Source organism: Vulpes lagopus, chromosome 7 (genome assembly GCF_018345385.1).
Source record: "Vulpes lagopus strain Blue_001 chromosome 7, ASM1834538v1, whole genome shotgun sequence".
NCBI lineage: Eukaryota > Metazoa > Chordata > Mammalia > Carnivora > Canidae > Vulpes > Vulpes lagopus.
Genome location: NC_054830.1, coordinates 80,066,052 through 80,092,797, shown reverse-complemented (window position 1 = coordinate 80,092,797; position 26,746 = coordinate 80,066,052). Strand labels below are relative to the sequence as shown.

At 36.5% G+C, this 26,746-nt stretch overlaps 1 protein-coding gene across 8 annotated transcripts in view; it reads right to left on the bottom strand.

Annotated features, from left to right (window-relative positions):
• Positions 1-329: 329 nt before the first annotated feature.
• The window catches only part of RNF38 (ring finger protein 38), a 136,836-nt gene continuing 110,419 nt past the window's right edge, over positions 330-26,746 (bottom strand). For all 8 annotated transcript variants that reach the window (XM_041761945.1, XM_041761949.1, XM_041761948.1 and 5 more), the window contains 8 exons: positions 19,182-19,349; positions 17,825-17,995; positions 15,441-15,602; positions 14,580-14,686; positions 12,234-12,318; positions 8,694-8,815; positions 6,190-6,289; positions 330-3,779 (listed from right to left, as the gene is read on the bottom strand). In XM_041761945.1, coding sequence (XP_041617879.1) covers positions 3,717-3,779; positions 6,190-6,289; positions 8,694-8,815; positions 12,234-12,318; positions 14,580-14,686; positions 15,441-15,602; positions 17,825-17,995; positions 19,182-19,349 — 978 coding nt within the window. In that variant the 3' untranslated portion in view covers positions 330-3,716. The remainder of the gene's footprint in view (positions 3,780-6,189; positions 6,290-8,693; positions 8,816-12,233; positions 12,319-14,579; positions 14,687-15,440; positions 15,603-17,824; positions 17,996-19,181; positions 19,350-26,746) is intronic.

Here is a 26,746-nt window from a genome sequence, read left to right as displayed (position 1 = left end):
TGGTTAACATATATAGAAAGAAACCTAGTTACCTACGATATAGCCCTACTGTTCAATAAGCTATGCCACATGTGTGGCTACATTCAGCTATCTTCTTGGCTTTCTAAATGATAGAATTCTGTTCCATTTGTTATAATGGTTGTTTTCATGTTTCTAAGATACTTACACAAATGAAGAAAAAATTCTGAATTATACTCTAAAAACTTAAATCCAGCCACAGGTAGCTCAACAGCTCCATCTTCCTGCTGGAATCCCCCATTCAACCCTCCTTCCGAGTACATACAACCCTACCCCTTCCCTAACATAGTAACATGAAACACAACAAAATGTTTTAAGTGTACATCATACATTTATTACCAACAACCCTCTCAACTCCAAAATTGGGCACAGGGATTAAAAATAAAAATTCATTGCACTACTTAGTAAAGCATTACTAGTAACTTTCATAAAAAATGTACAAACTTTGTTAAAAATTTATCAAGCCTTCAAATGATTTGGTTACAGATATTTATAATACGTACATTTAAAACTATATGTTAACTGATACAATGGAATATGATTTGAGGAAATGACTCAGCAAATGATTCCAAAAAACACCCCTGTAAGCTTTCATAATCTGAAACAAACAGCAAAATGAGGTAACCAAATGTACCAACAGGGGGGGAAATAGCTTTCTAATGAAGGCCTAAAGATATCTGTGAAAAATATTCTCTTTGAGTTGGTAGATCTCATTCAAAATACTATAAGAGGCCCAAATTTAAGAATCTTAATAAATCACATTTCAGAGAGTGTATAAAATCTAAATATGCTTTCACATTTTCCAGATTTTGCTCAAAAAAATTCAGGACAGAAAATCCTAATGAGATCTCGATACCTGGAGGCCTTATTGTTTGTTTTGTTCTATTGGGGGAAGGGGAGGCGGCTAAAAAACAAATTCAAAGATGAAAATTCATGCAAAACAACACAAAATGAAACCCCACAGCAGAGTTAAGATGGTAAAGCCAATATTGTTTTAGGAGAAAAGAGGAAGAAGGCAACAAACCAACATCTGCCTGCTATCTGATGCATCGCTCAAGGTGACAACAGCTGGGCACAAATCAACTGTTCTCTTTTGCTAGCCATGAAGTTGTTCACCGTGGCTAGTCTGAGTTGGTTCAGAACACATGCATGTATGCTCCTAATACGCGCTAACCATTTAAAAAGCAAGTCTGTACACATCTCTAAGGGCCCCATGCAAAGAAAGACATTCCCAAAGAGAGATCAGTCACAAGAGTGCAACAATTACTTCAGGATTTTACCAAAATAGACCCTGCTGCCTCCTAATTTGCCAACTGCCTCTCAAAAATTTGCTGGAAAAGGGATATTATGACAAGAATTCATCGTCAGAGGGAAGATAGAGCTACTTTTCCTAGTCATTAGTACAATGTGCCTTGTTAATTAGGTATCTATATAAATTAGAAAAGTGCTTTACTTGCATGCTTCAATAAAATGAATACTGAGTGTAGTAGTGTTATGTTAGATCTGTACAGATATAAATTTTTTGCAGCTATATAAAAGAGTCTATGTATAACATGGGCTTTTTGCCATTTTAAACATGATTTTTTAGAATTAAAAAAAATAAAGATCAAACTATACGTGATTTGTAATGTAGCTGATTATTATGCCAATAATTTTGGTCTTCAATGCGCTTTTTATTCATCAGGAACAGGTGGGGAATGTCCTAATGATTGAAAAGTAACATGTGCACTTTAGCACTGTTGAGATGTATTTCTGATGCACTGACAAATACAGGGGCAAACAGAAAGTGTGCAAAATCCTATTTGTATGACTAGATAGAGGCAACAGTGTCTGGAAAAGGGCAAAATTGTGCTTCTGTGAGAATTGACTTTACTGAACTCTAAGCTGGGATGAGCTTATAGAGACTTCAAGGGAAGGCAAGTAGCATGGCAGTAACAAGTAGTTAACACTGTCTGAGTAGAAAACTGACACAGAGCCAACTGAAAGCTGAGTGAGGCTGGCAGCAAGTCATCACAGTCCTGACTGGGATTATGCAGTTTGTGCTACTGCAAACAAAGCAATGACCTCAACTGCAGGAAGAGGCAGACGATGCTGAAGACAATAAAAGAACGAGGGACGAATCAAAACACTGCTGGAAAAATGACTTTAAACAATCTAAATGATCCTCAATGGACCTATTAAAAAACAAACCCACATAGCTATGTATTATTTCAGATCAACTAAATGAAGGTCAATTCCTGTTTTACAGCATTATTTTTTATACAAAAATCAAATCTTCATTTATACTGCAAGTATTCTGGACCTGTTATATTAAATTTTTCTCAAACAAAAACATTTTTAAAAAGCAATAGAACATCAAAGCACATCAGGTCTAAGAATTCGAGCTGTCACAGCACTTGATCCATCCTGGAAATGAGGGTTTCCATGAGAAGCACATTTACTGAGGGAAAAACTAGACAACTTTCAGAATTGGAGGTTGGCAGGTGAATCGATACAAACAAAAATACAGTTTCTTAAAACAATTTAGTTGCCTATGAGAGCTTAACAAAGAACATATCAGAAGCCAAGCTGAATTAGTTAACAGATTTTGTTCTGGTGGAAGTAGAGAAGTGAGACTTCATGGGACCAGCAGTATACTGAGAAATATATTACTCAAATATCTTCAGAATAGACTACAAATCTAAACATCAAAAAAAAAAAAAAAAAATCACAGGTACTTCCTGTAAGAAGCTTACTGGAAATGTAAAGGAAAAAACAAGAGAGTATCAACATTCAAATCACTGATTGAAATGCTAATATTGCTAACTGATGATGTATGATATTGCACCTTCTTTTTGGAAACAGCAAGTTGGAGATTAAAAAAATTTTCACAACAGAATCAAAAAATCAGGTTCATGGAGTGAGAAATCTGTTACACTTTCTTTCTTAAGTGACCCACCTGGGACCACCAACGAAGAGAAGGTGACAGCTGCCTGAAGCAAAGGAAGAAGGCTTTTCTCATTCCATTCATTGGGAAGAAAGGGTATGGAGTATTCAATGCTTATCATTGATGCACCCTTAGCAATCAGTGTGCAACAGCAAACACAAGGGAAAAAAACCAGTGTACAGTACTAGTGCTGTTTAAATAACACACCAGATTATACATTGCAGCATAATTAAAACTACACACACATTCTTGGTACATGCTGGTATATAGGATCTCATACACACATTTAGCTACCATGCCCTCACACAAGTAGTTGCGCACTCTCTCTCACACACAGATACATTTATCACCAACAGTCATACGCTGCATTCATTTCCACTCACAGTTTCTGAAGGCTCTATATAAGGTAGATTGCTATATCATCTGGAGCTACCACTTTTTATAAAAGCACATGCTAAAAGATCACGTCCACTGTAATCTTGCAGCAACACTCGGAATGATCACACAAAAACCAGGGAATGTTAGTGCACACACAAAATTAAGCTAAAGAAAAAGTCTTTGGAGTTCCAATCACACGGTTAGTATAACAATCCCATAATTGTGAAGACTAATTGTAAGCTTTTATAGTTGATTAAGTCACACAGTGCAAAGAAAGGTCCATTGACCCTTTTGGTAAAGGGAGGGCTGGAAGCCACACAGATTAAGTTCAATGAAGAGTCCGTATATACATGTGATGAGGAACACCCAAACTAAATTTGTGCTCTTAGGTTGGTCATTCTGAATCCCGATGCACTTCGGAAGCATCAGCTCGGCAGATTGGGCAAGTACGATTTGCCTAAAAGACAAGAGAGAAAACTTGTCTGAATTGTGACTAATACAATGTAACATGTTAAAAGCAATGAGATATTTTTATTTCCCAAATAGATAGTATTTACATTCTTTATTCCTTTATAAAAAGTACAAAGTAATCATTTAATCTCTTATTTATTTTTTGAAAGATCTATTCGGGACGCCTGGGTGGCTCAGCGGTTGGGTGGCTGCCTTCGGTTCAGGTCGTGATCCCAGGATCTGGGATCAAGTCCCACATTGGGCTCCCTGCATGGAGCCTGCTTCTCCCTCTGCCTGTGTCTCTGCCTTTCTCTCTGTGCGTCTCTCATGAGTAAATAAATAAATCTTAAAAAAAAAAAAAAAAGATTCATTCATTCATTCATTCATTCATTCATTCATTCATTCATTCATGAGAGACATGGAGAAAGAGGCAGATACACAAGCAAGTTCCCCACAGGAACCTGATGTGGGACGCAATCCCAGATCTCCGGGATCATGCCCTGAGCCAAAGGCAGATGCCCAACTGCTGAGCCACCCAGGCATCCCTAATCTCTCTTTTAAAAAATACACCACAGGGCGCCTGGATGGCTCAGCAGTTGAGCGTGTCTTTGTTTTGGCTCAGGTTGTGATCCTGGGGTCCTGGGATTGAGTCCCACATCAGGCTCCCCACATGAAGCCTACGTCTCCCTCTGCCTATGTCTCTCTCTCTGTCTCTCATGAATAAATAAAAAAAAAATCTTAAAAAAAAATAAAAAGTATACCACAGGGTGTCTGGGTGGCTCAGTTGGTTAAGCATCTACCTTCAGCTCAGTTCATGATCCCAGGGTCCTGGGACAGAGCCTTGCATCAGGCTCCCTGCTCAGTAGGGGAGTCTGCTTCTCCCTCTGCCTCTGCTTGTGCTCTCTCTCAAATAAATAAAATCTTAAAAAAAAAAAAAAAAAATTGACCACAAACTCAAAGACTTAGTAGCCAAAGATTGATTTAATATGTCTGTTTCAACATATAAACAAGATTACCTATTACCAGATCAGACAGATTGAATAATCGGCTTAAAACCCCCTCTCAACAAATGGCACCACCATTTTCTGAGTTGCCAAAGCCACAAAGCATCTAAGCATCAAGTAGCTGCCTTGACACACCTGCACCTTTACTTTCTAAGACCCATTATTCGTCAAAAACTCCCATTTGTACATTATGATAGCTCTCCAATCAGTCCTCTTCTTCTTATCCAACTGCCAGTATTTGTTCTCTGTTTAGCCCAGATCATCATCATTCCATCTCAAAGTCTCTTAGAAATATCTTTCATTTTCCATTCTCCAAACAGAGATCAGTCATCTTCCTGAACACAATCTCAGCCATAGCCTTCCACATCGCTTCGGGAATCAAGTCCACAATCCCTCATATTCATCACGACCTCACAAAAGCTGGTCACAAAAGCTGGCCATATCTTTAAACTTTTCTTCTCCTGCCACCCTCACCATCAGCCACATGGAATTTGCTCTTTTCTGATCTCTGCTCCCACACGGCAGGGCTGTGCATGTATAATACATTCTACTTCTAAACAATTAGGATTCTTTGCCTTCAGGATTCAGTTTGAGCTAAATGGGGCCCCCTTACTCTGTGCTCACACAGAGGACTGATTCTATTTTAACTCATCTGTCTTCTTCACCAAACTGTGACCTTATATAATTGAGTGGGGGTATTATTTCTAATCAGAATACTCTTAAAATAATAAAGTTGACTATTTTCAATTATTTTGCTGCATCCTATTTTTATTCAACAACTTTTATAGTACAAAATTTGTATCCTTGGGTTTTTTGTATTTACAAAAGAAAAAATCAGAATTAAATAAAAGCACTACTGGGATCCCTGGGTGGCGCAGCGGTTTAGCGCCTGCCTTTGGCCCAGGGCGCGATCCTGGAGACCCAGGATCGAATCCCACATCGGGCTCCCGGTGCATGGAGCCTGCTTCTCCCTCTGCCTGTGTCTCTGCCTCTCTCTCTCCCTCTGTGTGACTATCATAAATAAATAAAAATTAAAAAAAAAATAAATAAAAGCACTACTGGTTCATTTCCCATGTAAATTTCTAACAAAAGAGCTCCAGTGAAGTCCCCTCCAAAACTCTTAAGGGAAACTGGCTCTGCAAGGTTAGGCCTTGTCCCTACACACCACTAGAAAGAATATACTGTGATCAAGGACAGATAACTGATTTTCAATCACTCCATCTTTGTACAATCACTCCCATTTTGATAACTCTAGTTAATTTTTACTGGTCTTTTCTCTTCATTTGCAGAAATCAGTGGAAGTTTTGTCTCCTTACCCACCCTCCACCAAACAATGGACTTATTCTACATAAAACTATGGGCAATAAAAAAGAAAATTCAATGTTATTCTCTTCATAGACACCATCACTTTACCTTAAGCCATTTGTCGACACACTTGGCATGGAACTCATGGTTACAGGGTAAAACTCTAAGTAGCTGCCTTGACTCAAAATCACACATGCATACTACACACCTAAAAAAAACAAAAAGATCGTTTAACCATAAATCCATGTGGTTTTCTATTTTGTTATGACTACCGAAGCCTAGAAAACCATTTACCATTTCAGTTTTCAAATGGTCATTTAAATTTTAAGACAAAACAATCAATACCCTGAAAAAAATCAGGATATTAAAACATTTAGAATGTTCTGCTTTACTAGGAGATCACCAAGAAAACTTCTGATTAAACATCCAAGCTTCAGCATACTAAAGACACTATAATATTTGACCAATGGTGTTGGAATAATTAGACATCCATATACAAAAGAATGAAGTTGGACCCCTAACCTTACACGATATAGAAAAATTAACTGAAAAAAAAAAAAAAAAAAAGAAAAAAAAAAAAAAAAAGAAAAATTAACTGAAAAATTGGGAGGGGGGGAGGGGCAAAAGCCTAAATTAAGAGCTAAAAACTACTAAACTCTTAAAAGAGGTAAATCTTCATGACCTTGAAATAAGCAGTGTTTTAACACAGGTTGACACCAAAAGCACAAAAAACAGAAAGCAGTTAAATTGAACATTAAAATAAAAAACTTGTGCTTCAAAAGACATCATTAAGAAAGTGAAAGACAACTTACAAAATGGGAGACACTTTTGAAAATTGTAACTTGTAAGGGAATGACATGTATGTATAAATAACTTCTACAATTCAATAATAGACAACCCAATTTTTAAAAATAGCAAAGGATGCTATTTTTAAAAATAGCAAAGGATAGAGAAATTTCTCCAAAGAAGATATATAGGTGGCAAATAAGTACAGTAAAAGAACTCAACATCATTAGCCACCTGGGAAATGGAGATAAAACCTTAGTAAGAGGGATGCCTGGTTGGCTCAGCAGTTGAGTGTCTCCCTTTGGTTCAGGGTATGATCAAGCCCCACACTGGGCTCCCCATGAGGAGCCTGCCTCTCCCTCTGCCTATGTCTCTGACTCTGTGTATCTCTCATGAATAAATAAATAAAATCTTTAAACAAAACAAACAAAACCTTAGTAAGATACCACCACTTCACTCCCACAAGGACAGCTAGAACCAAAAGACAGATAATAATAAGCACTGGAGAGGATGTGGAGAAACTTTACATATATTTGCTGGTGGGAATGTAAAATGGTATATCCACTTTGGAAAAAACTGGAAGCCCTCAAAAGGTTAAACAAAGTTAGAAAAAAAAAGTTGGGGTGCCTGGCTGGCTTAGTCAGAAGAACATGTGACTTGATCTCAGGGTTCTAAGTTTGAACCCCATGAATAAATTCATAAATGAATAAGAAACTTTTTAAAAAGGTTAGGGGCAGCCTGGGTGGCTCAGTGGTTTAGCACCGCCTTCAGCCCAGGGCGTGATCCTGGAGACCCGGGATGGAGACCCATGTCAGGCTCTCGGCATGGAGCCTGCTTCTCCCTCTGCTTATGTCTCTGCCTCTCTCTCTCTCTGTCACTCATGAATAAATAAAATCTTAAAAAAAAAAAAGAGATTAAACAAAGTCATATGATCCATCAGATACTTCAGAGAAATGAAAATATACATCCACAGAAAAATTCTGTACACAAACGTTCACAGTAGTATTATTACTAGTCAAAACACAGTAATAACCCAAATGTCTATCAATTGAGGAAGGGATAAACAGTATTTGGTGTATCCATACAATGAAGTATTATTTGGCCACAAAAGGGACAGAAGAAGTACTGATACAAGCAACATGATGGACCTTGAAGTGAAAGAAGCCATACATAAAAGAGCACATATTGTATGATCTCATTTATGTGAAATGTCCAGGACAGGCAAATCAACAGAGATTTTTAAAAAGTAAATTTCTTAGGAGCTATGCTAGACAGGGTTGAGGAAAATGCAAAGTGGCTGCTAATAGGTGAGAGGTTTCTTTATGGGGTGAAGAAACAGTGTACATTCAAATCTGAAGATGGCTGCAAAACTGAATATAGGAAAAAAACACAAATTATACACTTTACATGTGGATTTTATCTCTGTAAAGTGATTATTAAAGATACTACAATAAGCACAATGTTTAGGTAAAAACATCAACCTTTACATGTAGGAGACCCTTCAATCTTACAAAGTTTGAAGTAGAAAACACAAAATTTGTAGGCAACCTGAAAATCCAGAACAGGACTGTCGAAAAGAACTTTCTGAGACAGAAATAGTCTACTTCTTCTAACACGGCATCATTAGTTAGTGCAATAAAGAAACTTAACTTCTTATTTAATCTAAACAGCCCTACATGACTGTGGCTACCTTATCGGATAGCACAACAGGCCTGGAGTATGCAACAGAGACTACTTATTTTTATCAAGTTATCTCTGACTCTCAAGCTTTCTTTTATAGAGGCAGAAAAGGAAATTTCAGAGTGATGTTGGAAAATTGTACTTACAAAGTCTGTTCTGACTGGTGGTTGTTAGGATTGAACCGATAAGAAGGAAGCTGTTCAATATCTGCTTTAGTCAGTCCTCGGGGTTTAGCCTCTCCCAGTCGCTCTGCCAGGTTTAATAGGGCCTAGAGAAGGAAAAAGGAGACATAACTTTTATCTCTAAGTTTTCTATTTCAAAAATAAAAAAACCCAAGAAACAAAAGAAAAATCAACCCTATCTTTATTATAGAAAATTTTAAGTATGTACAATACTAGAAAAAAGTATATGAATTTTCACATACCTATTACCCAGCCTCAACAATAATTTCATGAAGTACTGTCCACTCTAAACTCCAGATTATTTTGAAACAAAACTAAAACATTTATTTCACTGGTAAAATAGTTCTGTGTATATCTTTAAAACAATCTGCCCACCTCAGCACTTCTGACATTTTGGGCCAGACAAAATTTTATTGAGGGGAGCCGTCCTTGTACACAGCATCACTTGCCTCTAAGCTGCTGGATGCCAATAACGCCATACCCCTAGTTTTAACAACCAACAATGTCTCCAGATGTTGTTAAATACCTACCATCTAGGAAGTAAAACTGTCCCTAAGTTGAGAACCACCCTACTAAAAAATAAAAGATGTTTTAAAAGAACACAACCACAGTATCATCACACTTAAAAAATTAACAATTCCTTTAAAATGCCAATCGCCTCTGTTTCAATTATTTTCAAAAACACTAAATACAGTTTGTTCAAATCAGGATCCAAAAAAATCTATACATTACTGCTGCTTGGTATGTCTCTAATATCTTTTTTATTCTTTTATCTGTTGAACAAACAAGGTCAATGGCTTGTACAAATTCCCACACTCCGAATTTTGCTCACTGAACCTACTTGTATTTTCTTTCCCCTGTACTTGCTATAAATTGGTAGCTTTGACTATTTGCATCATAAGGCTCAACATGCCTACCTGCTATGTTAACAATCACTGATGTAACACTGCCTAGGTCCACTGATCCATTAAAGATGGCAAAATGGTAACATTCTATCACTTTCTTAATTTATTAGGTGTGATATTATTATAATAAGGCACTGTTCTATATCAAACTGTACTCAGCATAATTTAAATAGAAAAGGTAAAATAAGGGGCAGCCCAGGTGCCTCAGCGGTTTAGCGCTGCCTTCAGCCCAGGGTATGATCCTGGAGACCCAGGATCGAGTCCCACACCGGGCTCCCTGCACAGAGCCTGCTTCTCCCTCTACCTGTGTCTCTGCCTCTCTCATGAATGAATAAATAAAAATCGTTAAAATAAAGGTAAAAAAAGAGCAGTGAGTTTTTTAAAGCGAAGACATGATTAGTATGGATGTTTTTATAAGAACTTTAAGAACAAAAAGGAGGGAGGGACTCATTTAGATCTGGGAATGTAGGGCAGCCTGGGTGGCTCAGTGGTTTAGCGCCGCCTTCAGCCCAGGGCCTGATCCTGGAGACCCGGGATCGAGTCCCATGTTGGGCTCCCTGCATGGAGCCTGCTTCTCCCTCTGCCTATGTCTCTGCCTCTGTCTGTCTCTGTGTCTGTCATGAACAAATAAATAAAATCTAAAAAAAAATAAAAAAAAAATAAAAAAAAAAATATCTGGGAATGGACTAGAAATGCCTTTCACAGAGGCAGTACTTTTAGCTAGGTCTTAAAAAACAGTTATGTTTCAAAATGTGGAGGAGAGGGAAGTTCTTAGGCAGAAGGATAGGGGAATAAAGGCACTTAGGCAAGAATGTAGCAGGTAGATTCAAAACCAGAAAAGCAAGAGTCTGGACCAAGTATGACTACAGAAGATCAAACATATTTAACCCAAAGTACAGTTTAGAAAGGTACTCCAATGCCAAATAAAAAGTATTTTTCTTATGTTGGGATGGTATCACTGCTTTTTTCCATTGATGGGTACACATGATCTATTTAACAAAGAGCAGTCCTTTTCAGCAGCACGATTTAGGACTTAATTTTAGTACAGAATGCCTAAACGATAACCAACTCCTTTGTACAAAACTAACATTATCAGTGTAGAAATAAACCAGGAAAATTATTACAGCCCCTTTCTCTCTCTAAAAATCTGGAACTGGAATCCAAAGGACAGTGCAGTGTGATTACATATGTAGAAGGAAAATGACACAATACATTCTGAAAACTATAAAGGAGGGGACGCCTGGGTGGCTAAGCGGTTGAGCAACTGCCTTCAGCCCAGGCCATGATCCCAGAGTCTTGGGTTCGAGTCCCATGTCAGGCTCCCTGCATGGAGCTTGCTTCTCCCTCTGCCTGTGTCTCTGCCTCTCTCTCTGTGTGTGTCTCTCATGAATAAATAAATAAAATCTTAAAAAAAACCAAAAACACTAGTTTTTTGGTAGAAGAATATATAGTGTTTGGCCTGATCTCTTCCACATGTTAAAAAAACAAACAAACAAAAACAAAGGTGCTTTAAGATTATGTGTGTGTGGTTTTTGTCCCTTCTCCATCCCTAGGTTCTAGTCACATTGTATAAATAGAGACTGAGTGAGGCTGGGGTGAGAAAGAGAAGTAGCAGTATAAAAAAAGTCACATTGTCACATTCAAAATACAAAGTTGCCTTCCAACTCCTAAACTGCACCGCCTATTCCTAATCTCAAATAATATAATAACGTCCACATCATCTACTTTACCTGTCATCTTTCATTCTGCATTCATCAACTACTGAAATCCTTTTTGCAGAGCATTTTCTTTTGCAAGCCCCCTACACACACCCGACACTACCACAAATCATTCAGTGATCAATTCCTGTTGAGTCTCTCAAATTAAATTATATTTAAGAATTTTAAGAATAAAAAAGAAAAAAGTCTCTTAAGATAAGACTCTTATACATCTGGAGTTTCCATGGTTAATTGCATAGTTTTATAATTCGCCCAATCTATTAAGTAACTCTTCCTTCCCCTGATGTCTGACCATTCCCATCTATTCCTTCATGCTACCAGCAGAATTTGGACTCATAAAGGTAGACGTCTGATGCCATAAGCACCAAGATACTTAGCAGCTCCTTCCTCTCACAACAGTCAAAATTTTGTCTCTAAGCAGGGCATACATATACTCAAGAACAGCCAGTTGAACTTTTCAAACAAATTTCCATTTTCTCCCTTTCATTTTAGCCACCAATCATATGCTGTGCCATAAGAATATCCAGCACTTCCCTACCTCAATCTCATGCATGAAGCAGCCTTTCCATCCTTTAGGAACCAGCTCAAACACCTGTCCTTCCACAAAATCTTTTCAGAACATTCAATCATAATTCACTGTTTTCTCATTTACAGTCTCTTAAAGGAATTTTATGTAATTCTAATGCATCACCAAAGCCTATCTCATTATCATAGCTGTGTGGTACATGTAGAAATATCCTAAGGATGCTGACCACTTTTTTTTTTATACATTCGCATTGTGAAATGTATAGGGGAATTATCAAATGCGTGTTTAATTAGATGAATGAGTAGAACAATACTTCTTATGCTACAACACTCCCCAAATAAATTTACCGACTAACCTCATAATTTTCTACTTCTCCATCTTCCACATCCAATTCAAAGCTGAAAGTTGGGCCCACTGCAGGTGGCACTGGAAGCATTGATCTGCAGTGAAAACATTAGCATTCATACATTGGTACATTACATAAATGAACAGGATAGGAAGAACAAGGTTAATACTAAAGGGAAAAAGAATGGTCAGTGTTAATCAGTGGCAACTCTTTTAAAGAAAGGGACTTGACTGGCAATATACAAAAACTGACATTAATGGGCAGCCTGGGTGTCTCAGCGGTTTAACGCCGCCTTCAGCCCAGGGCCTGATCCTGGGGTCCTGGGATTGGGTCCCGCATCCGGCTCCCTGCTTGGAGCCTGCTTCTCTCCCTCTGCCTGTATCTCTGCCTCTGTGTGTGTGTGTGTCTCTCATGAATAAATAAAATATTTTTAAAATGAAATATTAGGAATTAATTTAACCAAACATGTACAAGACCTACATAATTAAAAACTAAAAATACTGCAGGAAATTTTGTTTAAATTAACAAATAGAGAAATATACTGTTAAGCAGACAAGAAGATATCAATTCTCCTCCAAAACTGATCTATAAATTTCATGCAGCCCCTACAAAAAACCCAGCAAGCTGTATTTTGGTAGAAACTGATTTGCTGATTTTAAACTTTATATGGATCATGTAAGACTTTAAAATAATTTTAAGAACCAAGTTCTGACACTATCTGATTTTAAGACTTATAATAATAATAATGCTACAATTATCAAACTAGTGTAGGGGATCCCTGGGTGGCGCAGCGGTTTGGTGCCTGCTTTTGGCCCAGGGCACGATCCTGGAGACCCAGGATCGAATCCCATGTCGGGCTCCCGGTGCATGGAGCCTGCTTCTCTCTCTGCCTGTGTCTCTGCCTCTCTCTCTCTCTCTCTCTGTGTGTGACTATCATAAATAAATAAAAATTTATTTAAAAAAAAACAAAAACTAGTGTAGTATAAGCACATGGCTCTCTGTATAAAAAATTTCCTAGTCTTCTTAGAAGGTAATTATAGACATGAGACTGAATTCTAGCCAGCGGGATGTAGGTAGGAGTAACACGTGCAACTAAGTATCCTTGAGAGGAGGCAAGTAAGCAGAGAGATCCATTTTCATTTTTGATAGCTGGAATGTGGATAAAATGGCTAGAACTTGGGAGCCATCTTCAATCATGTAGAGGAAGTCATAAAATTTTGAGTTTGGTAGAACCATTTATTATTTATGAGGCTAACAACAAGTGGTCACTGAATTGACTACTTCTGAACTTCATTACAAGAGAGAAATATGGGACGCCTGGGTGTCTCAGTGGTTGAGCGTCTGCCTTCGGCTCAGGGTGTAATCCTGGAGACCCGGGATTGAGTCCCACGTTAGGCTCCCTGTATGGAGCCTGCTTCTCCCTCTGCCTGTGTCTCTCTCGCAATCTCTCTGTGTCTCTCATGAATAAATAAATAATCTTAAAACAAAAAAAAACAAGAGAGAGAAACAAAGAACTATGACCCATAACCCTTGGGCGCTTGTTACAAACTTAATTCTAACAGTATTTCTAAGGTATTGACATAACTTCTCTGTTCCCTCTTTCCTTGAGAAAAGCAGCAATATCAAAAGCTGTATATTCAGGGTACCTGGGTGACTCAGCAGGCTAAGTGTCTGCCTTCAGCTCAGATCATGATGGGGGGGGGGGGGGGGTCCCCTGCTCAGCAGAAAGTCTGCTTGTCTCTTTCCCTCTATCCCTTTTCCCTAACTCACGCTCTCTCTCTCTCTCAAATAAATAAAAATCTTAAAAAAAAAAAAAAAAAAAGAAAAAGAAAAAGAAAAAAAGCTGGATCTTCAAAGATGGCAAGTGATCACAGTTGTAAAAGAGGCAAAAATTGGGGATCCCTGGGTGGCGCAGCGGTTTAGCGCCTGTCTTTGGCCCAGGGTGCGATCCTGGAGACCCGGGATCGAATCCCACATCGGGCTCCCGGTGCATGGAGCCTGCTTCTCCCTCTGCCTCTCTCTCTCTCTCTCTCTGTGTGACTATCATAAATAAATAAAAAATTAAAAAAAAAAACCCTTTAAAAAAAAAAGAGGCAAAAATTATGAACTTTTCTACCTTTTGATTTGTTAAACTTACTTTCTGGCTCACAAATTCCTTCCTCTCCCACTTCTCTCTTGTTCTTGGCTGTTCTCTATTTCACCCTTACATTTGTTCCCCACCCCATACCCCTTAATTTCTAAACAAATCTCTCATATACCCTAAATCATGTATCACAGAGAAGGTATTCATAAAAGAGAGAGTTGTCAAGGGTATAAAAATTCAGAATTCACTAAAATGAGAAAAACAGAACTTACAACACATATGGTAGTAAGCTGGGATGATAAGGGGGAGGTGGTATTGGCTGCTGGGATCGATATCTACTACGTCCTGTGAGCCTCCGAGGCATAAATGGAGGATAAGGCTGTAGGGGAAAATGTTAAAAACAATTTAAGATCATTCTACCTTTATTCTGTTGAATAGTCTTTCTTCTTAAAACAAAACAAAACAAAAAAACAAACAAACAAAAAAACCTTACAAAATTCCTTGCTATTTAAATAACATTTGGTATTTATTAAAGTGTTAACATAGATACAACTAGTTTAAAACATACACTTAAGGCGTTTTTTTAATGGTTGGGGTGCCTAGGTGGCTCATTCGGTTGGGAGTCTGACTCTTCATCTTAGCTCAGGTCATGATTTCAGGTATTGGGATCGTGTCCCGCCTTGGGCTTCATACTTAGCATGGAGTCTGCTTGTTCCTCTCCTCTGCACCTCCCCCCTGCTTTCTTTTTCTCTTTAAAAATAAATATTTTTAAAAAGAAAATACAGAGTGCCTGGATGGTAAGCCAGTGTCTGCCTTCAGCTCAGGTCATGATCCCAGGGTCCTGGGATTGAGTCCCACATCGGGCTACCTGCTCAGCAGAGAGTATGCTTCTTCCTTTGATCCTCCCCCCCTGCTTGTCCTCACAGCTATCTCTCAAATAAATATTTTTCTTTACAAAAATAAATAAAAAGAAAAAAAACCTTAGGTATATATTTAAATACAATTTTCCAACCAAACCCTTTCAAGAATACATTTAAAATTCAAAACATGTAGAGTTGTATACAAACAGAACTCACAACAAGTAAGTCATCAGAGCAAGTAATAGATTAAAAAAACAATGAATGAAAACTTACTACTCCAAAGGACACCTCCTGATGCAAAGGATCATGGGTTAGGAACTGCAAAGGAGCTGACGGAGGTAATGTTGGGGGATGAGCCGATGGAGGGTACGTAAAACCTCCTACTGGAAGATGTTCTCCTAAGAGTTCTACTTCATTTTCTATCCTTTGCAGAGGCTGAAGGAGGAAAAATGCAAACTAATATATTAATATACTTCCAGTGTTTAGACAGATGTTTTATAATAATAAAAATTAACTCTCCCCAAAACAACTTTAAGGTCATGTATTTCTTGCTGTTTGGACCAATCAAGTTTATACACGTGGACATACAGATTACAGTAAAATCTTCCTATCTTTAATTGGATTTCAAGAAGAAAATCTCTGAAACATGTCATTTAAACATTTCTACTATCCATTCAAAGATACATTTCTTTTTACTATTTGAAACTTCTCTTAAAAAAGGAGAAAGTGGTAAGTCAATTATGTGAAAGTTAAAATTCTTTTTTAGTCATGATACACTGACCTAATCACAAAATTGTCAGACACTTAATCTCCAACATATGAAACTGAGTGTGTGTGTGTGTGTGTGTATGTATATATATATCAGAACCAGGGCTAAATGGGCTAACTTCAATATTATCTATAGAACGGACAGATTCATAGCCTACTTCAAAAGCATGCTAAGAACACTGAACGTACAAAAGCAAAGCACACAGCATGTGTTGTCTTCACAACAGCTTTACTGAAATAATTCACATACTATAAAAATCACCTTGCTAAGGGGTACAATTCAATAGATTTTAGTAGATTCACAGGAGTTGTGCAACCATCACCCCTGTCTAATTCCAGAGCATGTTCAACCCTTCACCCCCCAAACCTGCCATTAGCAGTTCACTACCCACTTTTTCCAGTCCCTCCCAAATCCTGCACAATCATCAATCTATCTTCCGTTTCTACAAATTTGCCTATTCTGGACATTTCATATATATGTGTCATTTGCATCTGACTTCTGTCACTATTATTTTCAAGGCTCATCCATCTTGTACTTTGTGTTATCAGTACTTCATTTCTTTTTATAATTGAAAAAATAATTCACTGCATCATTTGAACTCTTTCCATTTTTTTGGCTCTTAGGAATAACGCTGCCATGAACATTTATATACGTATTTTTGTGTATCTGATTCTCTTAGGAACATGTATTCTTAAAGATTAGTCTGACTTCCTTCTGCAGTTAGACAACACATTATTCATTATTCAAACACAGTTTGGGAGCTTATATATGCTTGAAAGAAATTCCAACTGCTGACACTATGACAACATAAGTGAACCTAAGTTCTGATTTGGCTATGTGACTAGACCTTTTAAAGGATTCCAAACTCAAATATAAGTAATGGCTAAATTTTGTTTTAACCTTGAATTCTCAGGTATTGGAAGCTAAGGAAAATCCTGGCATCAATCTTGCCCTGATTCTAATAAAGGATTTTCTTATAGGAGTAGTTTTAACTTTTTGGATTAGCTGAACTTCTGTCCCAATTGGCTTCTATAGTTTTCAGGAGAGCAGCCAGGTTAAGTTCACCTCTACCTGAGACCCAGTATGGTACATAAATCCTTGGTAAAGGATGGTTAGATTCTGCTAGAATACATGGTCAGGTTCCTTTCACAGGACTGAAATCTTCTCCCCTAACCATTTCATATGGTTCATAACCAGTTCTCTTTCCTATTCTCCCTCAATACCTGGTGGTTCAGATGTTTAACTTGGCCTGTCCAAAAAACATCTGGGCCTCCTTCCTGTGCTCCCTTTTCTACTTCTACAGTGCTTATATCTCTTCCAACTCCACCCCCCAAATAATATATCTCAGTTACATTCCGGTCCCAAGAGAGAATCAATTATGTTAATAGATGTCTCATTTTTTTCATTAGAATATAGTAGAAAAACAGGACTTAAAAAAACAACAAAAAAACATTTGAGGCTTAGAAATTTACTTGACTAAACAAATGTGATTATTGTAGCAATTATAAACAATTTTATAATACTTTCATTTTCCATTTCAGAAATACTTTATAAAAGGATAAAACAGAACTGAATTTTCCTTCAGATTTACTTCCTGAAGGATTACAGATATGAGGGAACAAATTTAAATTATATATGAGACATATAAAATAACTAGAAAAATTAAAGAAAGAAAGAAAGAAAGAAAGAAAGAAAGAATTAAGAAACCAAGATAATTTTAGGTAAAGATGTCTATATTAATTTGTATGTCTGTGAATTCCCTAATTCTTTTAAGAACGAGAAGAATGGCTAAATTATAGTTTTTAAATGGTAACAAATTATATCTATTAATCTGCCTCTTAGGTCTACACATTCTCTGAAAATTAAAGACATAAGAGTAGATACCTACCGATCGTGATTGCTGTGTTTGGAAAGGGACAAACTGGCCTGGTGGTGGCAAATGAGGAGGATGATGGGGAGAAAGGTGAGGAGGATGTAAAAGAAATGGGTCACTAGAAATAAGGGGTGGGAACGCAGCATATGGTACTGGTAAGTGCTGAACTGAACATGCTTGAAGCATCTGTAAAAGAAATTGTTATTTGTTGTTTAATGTATCAGAATATATAACTAGTAATAATAATTTTTTAAAATCTATACACTGATATGGAAATGTCATTGCCATATCCCTCACAAATCATACCAAAATGTTTTAATAACCTCTATTAACAATTAAATAGAAGTGTATTTTTGCATTTATCAGTAAAATATTGGTAACTAGTAATTGTTCTGTATTTTATATAGTTCTGACATATCAGTCAAAAGCATCTAACTTCCTCAGTTTTTTGACACCTATGAAATGGGGTGAAAAGTGTTGCAGAGAAGAGGAAGGTTGTTCTACTTAACTCAAGATGTAGTGGATATTATTGCTTTCCTTTCTAAGAAACTCCCTTTTCAATATTATAAAAAATAATTTCTAAAATTTATTAAGAGCTCAACTCACAGCTAAATATCTTATGTTCCTCAATATTTTAGTCTGCTAATTTAACACACTGATTCCATAATCCATCACTGAGAAACCAAGCTTGGGATAAATTAACCAATTAAACTAGTGTTGCTATTTGTGTGTTCCTTTTAATCTCAAATTTAAATGAGGATATTAGGATTATATTTAGTTTTAGCAAAGTAGGTTACTTTGAAGACCTTAGACAAGTCATTTAAGTTCTCTGGATTTCAGCAACCTCATTTGTGAAATTCACAGAGGTGTGAATCTCTGCTCTTTCATACTGTCTTTGTGACATTAAGCAATTTATTTTCAATTTCATCATCTAGGAAATGGGGTTATCACTTTCACCATGGGCTTCCTATAGTGAGACAGAAGACCAAGCACTCCAAGTGCCTGTTAAAATCCAGTAGGTGCTGAGACTATTACTGTTGGTCACTAAAGCCTCTGAAGCTAACTTATTAACTAGTTCAATGTCCTATGTTAGTACTCTAAAACCAACCTTTATCAAGGTTGAATTATAAAGTGTTGATACATAAGCTTTGTCTTCAGGATATTCAAATATGTGTAATGTCATTTGAAAATATACCAAATTTTAAGCTAATTTTATTAAACTGTTATTATAATTATGCTTTGAGATTTCTGTTGTAATACAATTGCCTATTTTACTTGAGAGATAAAAGCTTTTCACAAAGGGCAGTCACTTCAATTGTTTGCTTATGCGACCCACTCACAGCTGTTGTAGAGAGAGGGGCTGCGGACTTACTGGAGGAGGCACACTGCAGACGGGGAGGTGCTGCCCACTGAAAACCACAGAGCATCCTGGGACCTGCTGTGTACTGCAAGCAGGGATGTGCTGGCCTGTGCAGAGTGGGATCCCATGTGGTGCCACTGTTGTTACCGTGTAAGAAACAGGGACAGTGCCCTGATGCAGCTATTAGGAAAGAGAAACAGAACCTTAGAACTTTGGCTGTTTGGATAAAAAAAATAAAATAAAATAAAATAAAAAATCAACTATTGAAATTCGAAAACTGGGTCTTTACTGATTCCTCCCTCAGATGCAAAGATTTTCACAATGTACTTCTCCAACAGTTTCAACCAGAATATTCTTGGTCATTGTACAGGACAGCTGACTGATTCAAGAATAATATATGAAACCCACAGACCTGAGGATGCAACATGATCCTCAAAAAGACTTGAAAAGTCCAGGACAATAATGAACTGCTGTTATAAATTCTTCTAGTCTCCTTTATAGAGAAAACTTTTCTCAAGAGGAAACTTACAAACATGAAAGCTGTATCTTGTTAATACCTAGTCACATCCAAAAGGAAAAACTTTTAAATTTAAATCCAACTAGTAAAAACAATGTAAAGTAGAATAAAAAAGTTAAATAATTTCCTTTTCTAGCATCCCTGTCGGGACCCCTCTCACTTCTTTTTTTTTTAAGATTTTATTTATTTATTCATGAAAGACAAAGAGAGAGAGGCAGAAGCACAGGCAGAGGGAGAAGCAGGCTCCATGAAGGGAGCCTGATGTGGGACTTGATCCCGGGACTCCAGGATCACACCCTGGGCCGAAGGCAGGCGCTCAACCTCTGAGCCACCTAGGTGTCCCAAGGGACGGGACCCTTCCTTTTACTTCTGACAGCTTTCTCTGTATCCTCACTTAATAAACTTCTATCCCTTTACTCACTCCCCCTTCAAATTCTTTTTCTCTTGGCCAGTCTTACCCCTATCCTACTTGAGGCAAACAGTGTTAGTAACATATAATCCGTCAACATCTTTCTCCATAAGCATATATATACGTATATATGGTTACTCACAAACTGTTGTCATATTTTTGGCTTTTTTTTTCCTTAACAAAAATGAGCTATTACCCTGCAACTTGCTTTTTTCAATTAGTATTGTAGACATCTTTTCAAGAGAGTTAAAGTCAATTCATTCTTTTGAGAGTATCAGCTCTCAAAATTTCAGGTATCTGAAATATCAGCCAGATATTTCAGGTACACTCCAATTAACACAGTTCTATCACTAATACACTAATGGGATATGCAAGTTGCTTTCACTCTTTTGCCAATGCAAATAGAACTGTAAAAAAACAAGTATCACTGAACATATCCTTAACATATGAGTAGTTTCATTTATTTCAGAGGGATTTCTGGGTTATAGGGTGAATTTTATATTTTCCCAAAAGGCTGAGTAAGCCACAATCCTAAGAGTAAGAGGGCCTGTTTTCTAGCACCTCCACTCAAAGTAGATGTACCTGTATCACAGGTGTGCTTACCTACCTGAAGACTGGGGGTGGGGGTGTGGAGGGGTGTTAACAAGCTTGCTTTAAATTTGCATTTCTCTAATTAGAGCAACTATCTTGTAATAGGTTTATTAATCACTTAGATTTAGAGTTTCTTTTCTGTAAACTATCCTTTGCTCGCTGCCCTCGTTTATTAGGTTTTCTGTCGTACTCATTTATAGCTTATTTTTAATCAAGGATACAAATCTATTGCTTGTCATGTCTAACAAAACTATTTTTCCAGTCTATGTTTTATCTTCTGATTAACCTTTTAATGGTAAATTTCATCTTTCATGAATTTCTATTTCTCGAATATATATTTGTGACTCCCTTTATTGATGAGATTATACATGTATGTTCCTAAACTTTCTAATACTTTTTGTGTCAAATTCATGCTGCTTTAGCTATAGTATCTTACTAGAAATCAGTATCTAGGAAGACATATTCTTCTAATTGCTATACTTTAATTTTATTTCTTGGCCTTTTTCACATATTTATTCTTATGTAATTATTTTTAAAAGATTTTTTTCCTTAAAATTCATGAGAGACGGGGGGGGGGGGGGGGGGGGGGGGGGGGCAGCGATGTAGGTAGAGGGGGAAGCAGGCTCCTTGTGGAGAGCCTGTTGTGGAACTCAATCCCAGGACCCCAGGATCACGACCTGAGCCAAAGGCAGATGCTCAAACACTGAGCCACCCAGGTGGCCCAATAAACTCAAATTTTATCCACTTTCAAAATCCATTGGTGTTTTGATTTTTATTAATCTAACTGTAGGGGTGCCTGAGTAGCTCAGCTGGTTGAGCGTCTTTTGGCTCAGGTAGTGATCCTAGGGTCCTGGGATTGAGCCCCATGTCTGGCTCCCTGCTCAGCGGAGAGTCTGCTTCTCCCTCTCCCCATGCTTGTGCTCTCTCTCAATAAATAAATAAAATCTTTAATAAAAAAAAATCTAATTGTATTAAAGGTTGTTATTTTTACAAAGGACACATAATTTTATATTAAGGCTTTTCATTAAATTATGCCACATGTTCCAGTATTATAGTACTGTTTTTCTAGAAATGACTTTCTTTCATAAAGATATATTCTTTTTTTTTAACGTTTAATTTTAATCACAGTACAGTTAACATACAGTGTTATAGTAGTTTCTGGTTTATAATATAGTGGATCAACAGTTCTATACATTACTCTGTGCTCATCATGATAAGTACTCTTTTATTTACCCTCAATTCAGTTTTTTTTTCCCTCAGTTTTTTTTTCCAATAAAGATATATTCTTTATATAATTTTATAATACATTATAGCACTAGGAGGAAAGTTAGATTTTTATCTGTCTTAAATCTAACAATCTTATCCAACTTAATTCTAGATTTTTAAAAACTCTTTTCTTATGTGCATATACAACTCTAAGATATAACACAATTATTTACTTTTCTTGTCTTCTTGCTTTAGTGATAAAGAACCTTCAAAACTGATGTGCACAGGCACTTATATCTGATTTTGATGGAAATGTTTACTGAATTTCTTTTTATGTTCCCAGTCTTTACCCTGAAATAATACTGCTAATATTTTCTTGCAGGCAGTGGCTTGCTTTTTCGCTTTTAAAACACTGTCTCTGAATGAGCGGAAATTTTTTATCTTAATGAAATTTACTATATGCTGGTGTTTTATTAAATGGCTAAGAAATCTTTGCCAACCTTATGAAGACAATCTCTTTTACCTATTTACTTTTTACATTTAGATCTAGAACCCAACTTTATTTTGTGTATGATATCAAATAGGAGCCAAGGTTCCAGTTTATCTGCATGGATATCCAGTTATCATTGTACTATTACTTAAAAGACCGTCCTTTCCCTCCTTGAATTCCTTTAAGCACCTCTGCCAAAAATTAAGTGACAATTATATGTTTACATCTATTTCTGACAATGAACACAAGTTCTTTATTGAAGTTTATCGGCAATTCTATGTGTAGGTATAGTTAGTGCTCTTCCAATGTTTTACTTAAGAAAGCCTTCCCTACTTGAAAGTCATGAAGAGGAACACCTGGGAGGCTCAGCGGTTGAGTATCTGCCTTTGGCTCAGGGTGTGATCCCGGAGTCCCGGGATTGAGTCCCACATTGGGCTCCCTGTGAGGAGCTTGCTTCTCCCTCTGCCTATGTCTCTGCCTCTCTCTTTCTGTGGCTTTCGTGAATAAATAAAATCTTTAAAAATAAATAAAGTCATGAAGCTATTGCTACTTACTTTCTTTAAAGCTTATAATTTTGCCATTAACATACCTGGAACAGATTTTTGTGAATGGTATGAGATAAAGGATCCAGTTTCATGTTTTCATTTGGATATCCAACTGTCCCAGATCATTAATTAAAAATTTTGTCTTCTTTCAACTCCTCTGAAGCCATATTATTATTAAAGTATTCATAAGTGTGTGGGTTTATTTCTGGGCTGTATAATTCTATTTCATTAGCCTATTTAATTATTCTAGCATTAGAATCACCAGCATTATAACAGGTTGCTGGGTCCCACACCCAGAGTTTCTGATTCATTAAGTCTAGTATATAGTCGGAGAATCTGCGTTTCTAACAACTATGTAGGTGATGCTATGCTGCTGGCCAGGTGATCGAATATATACTTTGAGAACCACTTGGTCTCAGGGACTAGACCAGAGCACCAGTTGGCCAACTATTTCTTTCTTTTTCTAAAAATTTTATTTATTTATGAAAGACAGAGAGAGAGGCAGAGACACAGTCAGAGGGAGAAGCAGGCTCCATGCAGGGAGCCTGATGTGGGACTCCATCCTGGGTCTCCAGGATCAGGCCCTGGGCTGAAGGCAGCGCTAAACCGCTGAGCTACCCTGGCTGCTCAGGCCAACTATTTCTTAAAGAGCCAGAAAGTATTTTAGGCTTTGGGTACTTTGATCTCTGTACAAAGCATCCATAGGTGATAAACAAGCATAGCTGTATTCCAATAAAACTCTATAGAAAGAGCCAGCAGGAGCCTGCTTTCCCTCACTCTTAAGATAATTCTAAGTCCTTTAAAAAAAATGCCATAGAAATTATAGAATCAGCTTTTCAAGTTACACCAAAAACTTATGGAAATTTACTTGAGATAATGTTATTTCTATATATTCCATAGGTCAGTTTTGACAATGGGCAGTTTAAACAAAAAGGTTTATAAGCCAAACCTTCAGTATTTATATAGGTTTCCTTTAAACTGCCTCAACAAAGTCTTATAATCTACATAGAAGAAATCTTGACCATCATCTTAAAAGATTGCTTCATAACTTATTATTTTGATTTTTCAATGATACTTTATTTGAATATAGTATCAAACACAAATAGTAGTATAATGAGCCCCCATATGTATCACTTAGCCTCCAAAACCATTAAACCATAGCCAATCCACTTCCATCAACTTCTCCCTTTCCTGTATTTTATTGAAGCAAATCCCAGGAACCCATCCTTTACTAAATATTTTAATATGTATTTCTTATAGACACACTTAACCACAATAGCATTATCAACCTCCCTTAAGAAAGAGATCCTTAAAAATATTCTGTTCAAAATTCCAACTGCATTATCAAATTTTCAATCAGAATCTAAAAATGGTTTACGTATTGCGATTAATTGGAAGCTCTCTAAGTTTATAACTGCCACTTGCATCTCTCCTCCTCCCCTTTATCACCACCACAGCTCATACACTCTAAAACTCTCGGTTGTTTAGTGGTAATCTATCTTTTAAAAAAGAAATTTATTATCTTTGATTCTGGCATAGAAAAATACAACTGATGTTTTTGTAGCTGATCCATCTGTTCAATTCCTAATTCTAATAGTTTAAGATGCTTTGGGCTTTTTCATGCATATGATCGCTTCATCTGTAAATACTGGTGTTATTTGTTCTTTTCTTATTCTTACACTCTTTTTCTTGTCTTCTGTCCTGGCTTATCCTCCATAACAATACTGGAAACAATTCATTTCCATTTCTATGGATTTACCTATTCTAGACAGTTCACATAAATGTGGCCTTTGTGACTGTCTTATTTAGCAGGAATTCTTATTTTTTTAAAGACTGTATTTTATTTATTCATGAGAGAGGGTGAGAAGCAAGAGTCCCTCCCACAGACAGAGGGAGAAGCAGGCTCCATGCAGGGAGCCCGATGCCACTCTGGATCCTGGGATTCCAGGATCACACCCTGGGTGGAAGGCAAACTGCTGAGACACCCAGCCCCCCTACTTTAGTAGGAATTAGTACTTCACTACACTCTTGAATGTATATTTCATTGTACAGATATACCATATTGTATTCATTCATCAAATGATGTGAGTTACCAATGTCAATACATTTAATCTGTATTTGGGCACTGTATCAAATTCTTTTAAACTAGAATTTGTGTTTTCTTCTACAATTATATAATGAGGAGGAGAAAAATACAATTATTCTGTTCAATGTTTTATACCCATAACTACATTATCTTACTCCATTTGGTAGAACTTCTAATATAACATTAAATAACATCTCTAGTTACTGATTGATCTCTGGCCAATTAGAATACTTGCTGTAAATTTTACTTATTATATTTAAAGTATTATAGTTTTTATTAAATTTTAACTGACTTTTCAACATTTTGATAAAATCATTATTTTCTATTATTTGTTGATGTAATATGAATATTTTCATATTAAGCTATCTTCTCAACTGGAATAAATATTATTTGTTCATAGGTTATTCTTTTAGATACACTGCTACACTATTTCTAAACATTTAGAAACTAATCTTGCTTTGTATTTGAGAGGTTTTTTTCTATCGTTCTTTGGGGATTCTTATATTTACTTTTGATATTAAAATCATACGGGCTTCAAAAAATATTTAGAAAATTGGTCTTAAGAAAAGCCTGGAATCGTTTGTGTATTATTACATGAGTGCTCCTTACAGACTGGAAAAATCATCTGTGAAGCCATCTGATGATCACTGTGCCTCTTTAATAGTACATCTCTAAGTAGCTCTTGCACTTATGTAATTCAAATTTTTCTATTATTGTTGGGTCAATTTTGGGAACTTCACATTTTCTTTCTGTCCCCCCCCCCCCAGCGTTAGATGTAGAATTGCATTATAATAGCTAATAACAAAATAATTGAGTGCTTACCACTTGTACTATTTTAAGTGCTCAAAATGAATTATTGATGCTCCCACATCCCTTACAAAACAGGTGCTTGCATTTTACAATTGAAGAAAATTCTCTGAATGTTTCCTATGTGTGTGGATATAGGTCTTTTTCATCATTCCTATTTTCTTTTCTCCTTAACCAAGCTCACAAGGTGATTATTCCTATCAATTTTTCAAAGCACCATGATTGGGTTTTGTGCTACTACTTTTTTAAAAAAAGATTTCCATATTATTAATTTTAATTGTATTTCCTGGTAATTTATTATTCTCAATTCCTTTTGGTTTACTCTATTTTTTTCAGTTTGAGTAATTACTCAAGCAGTTTTCAATTTTTGAAATAAATAAGGAAGGTTTATAAAATTTTCTCTGAAAACAGTTTTAGGCATTACTCACTGACTTGAATGGTATTTTCCTTAATTAAAATCTTGCTTCAAATATTTTAGTGTCAAAAAAAAATTTCAGTGTCATTTTTTAAATCATTTTTAAACTTATGACTTATAGTTTTATCAGATTACAATCACAAAGAATGCGGCCTAGAAAAATTTTTCTTTTTGAACTTCTTATTCCATGATCAATTTTTTGAAGTGTTTCATTAACATACGGTAGAAGATGTCTGACAGAAGATGGTGCCTGGGAGAGAGATTTTCTACCAATTATTTTCTATCAATTGTACAGTCTGTTCATTGTTTCCCATTATTTAATGCAGATGAAAAAAAACGGATACTAGTCTCAGTCTCTTTCCTTTGTTAATTTCTCCTGTCTATAAACTTGAAAGATTTTCAGCAAGTTTATTAGGTGTATCTAGATTTGTGATGTTTTTGACTTCAGAAACTCTACAGAAATCCAAGCAATTCTGGTCTTTATTCTGAGGCTCTGAAGACTGACAAACCC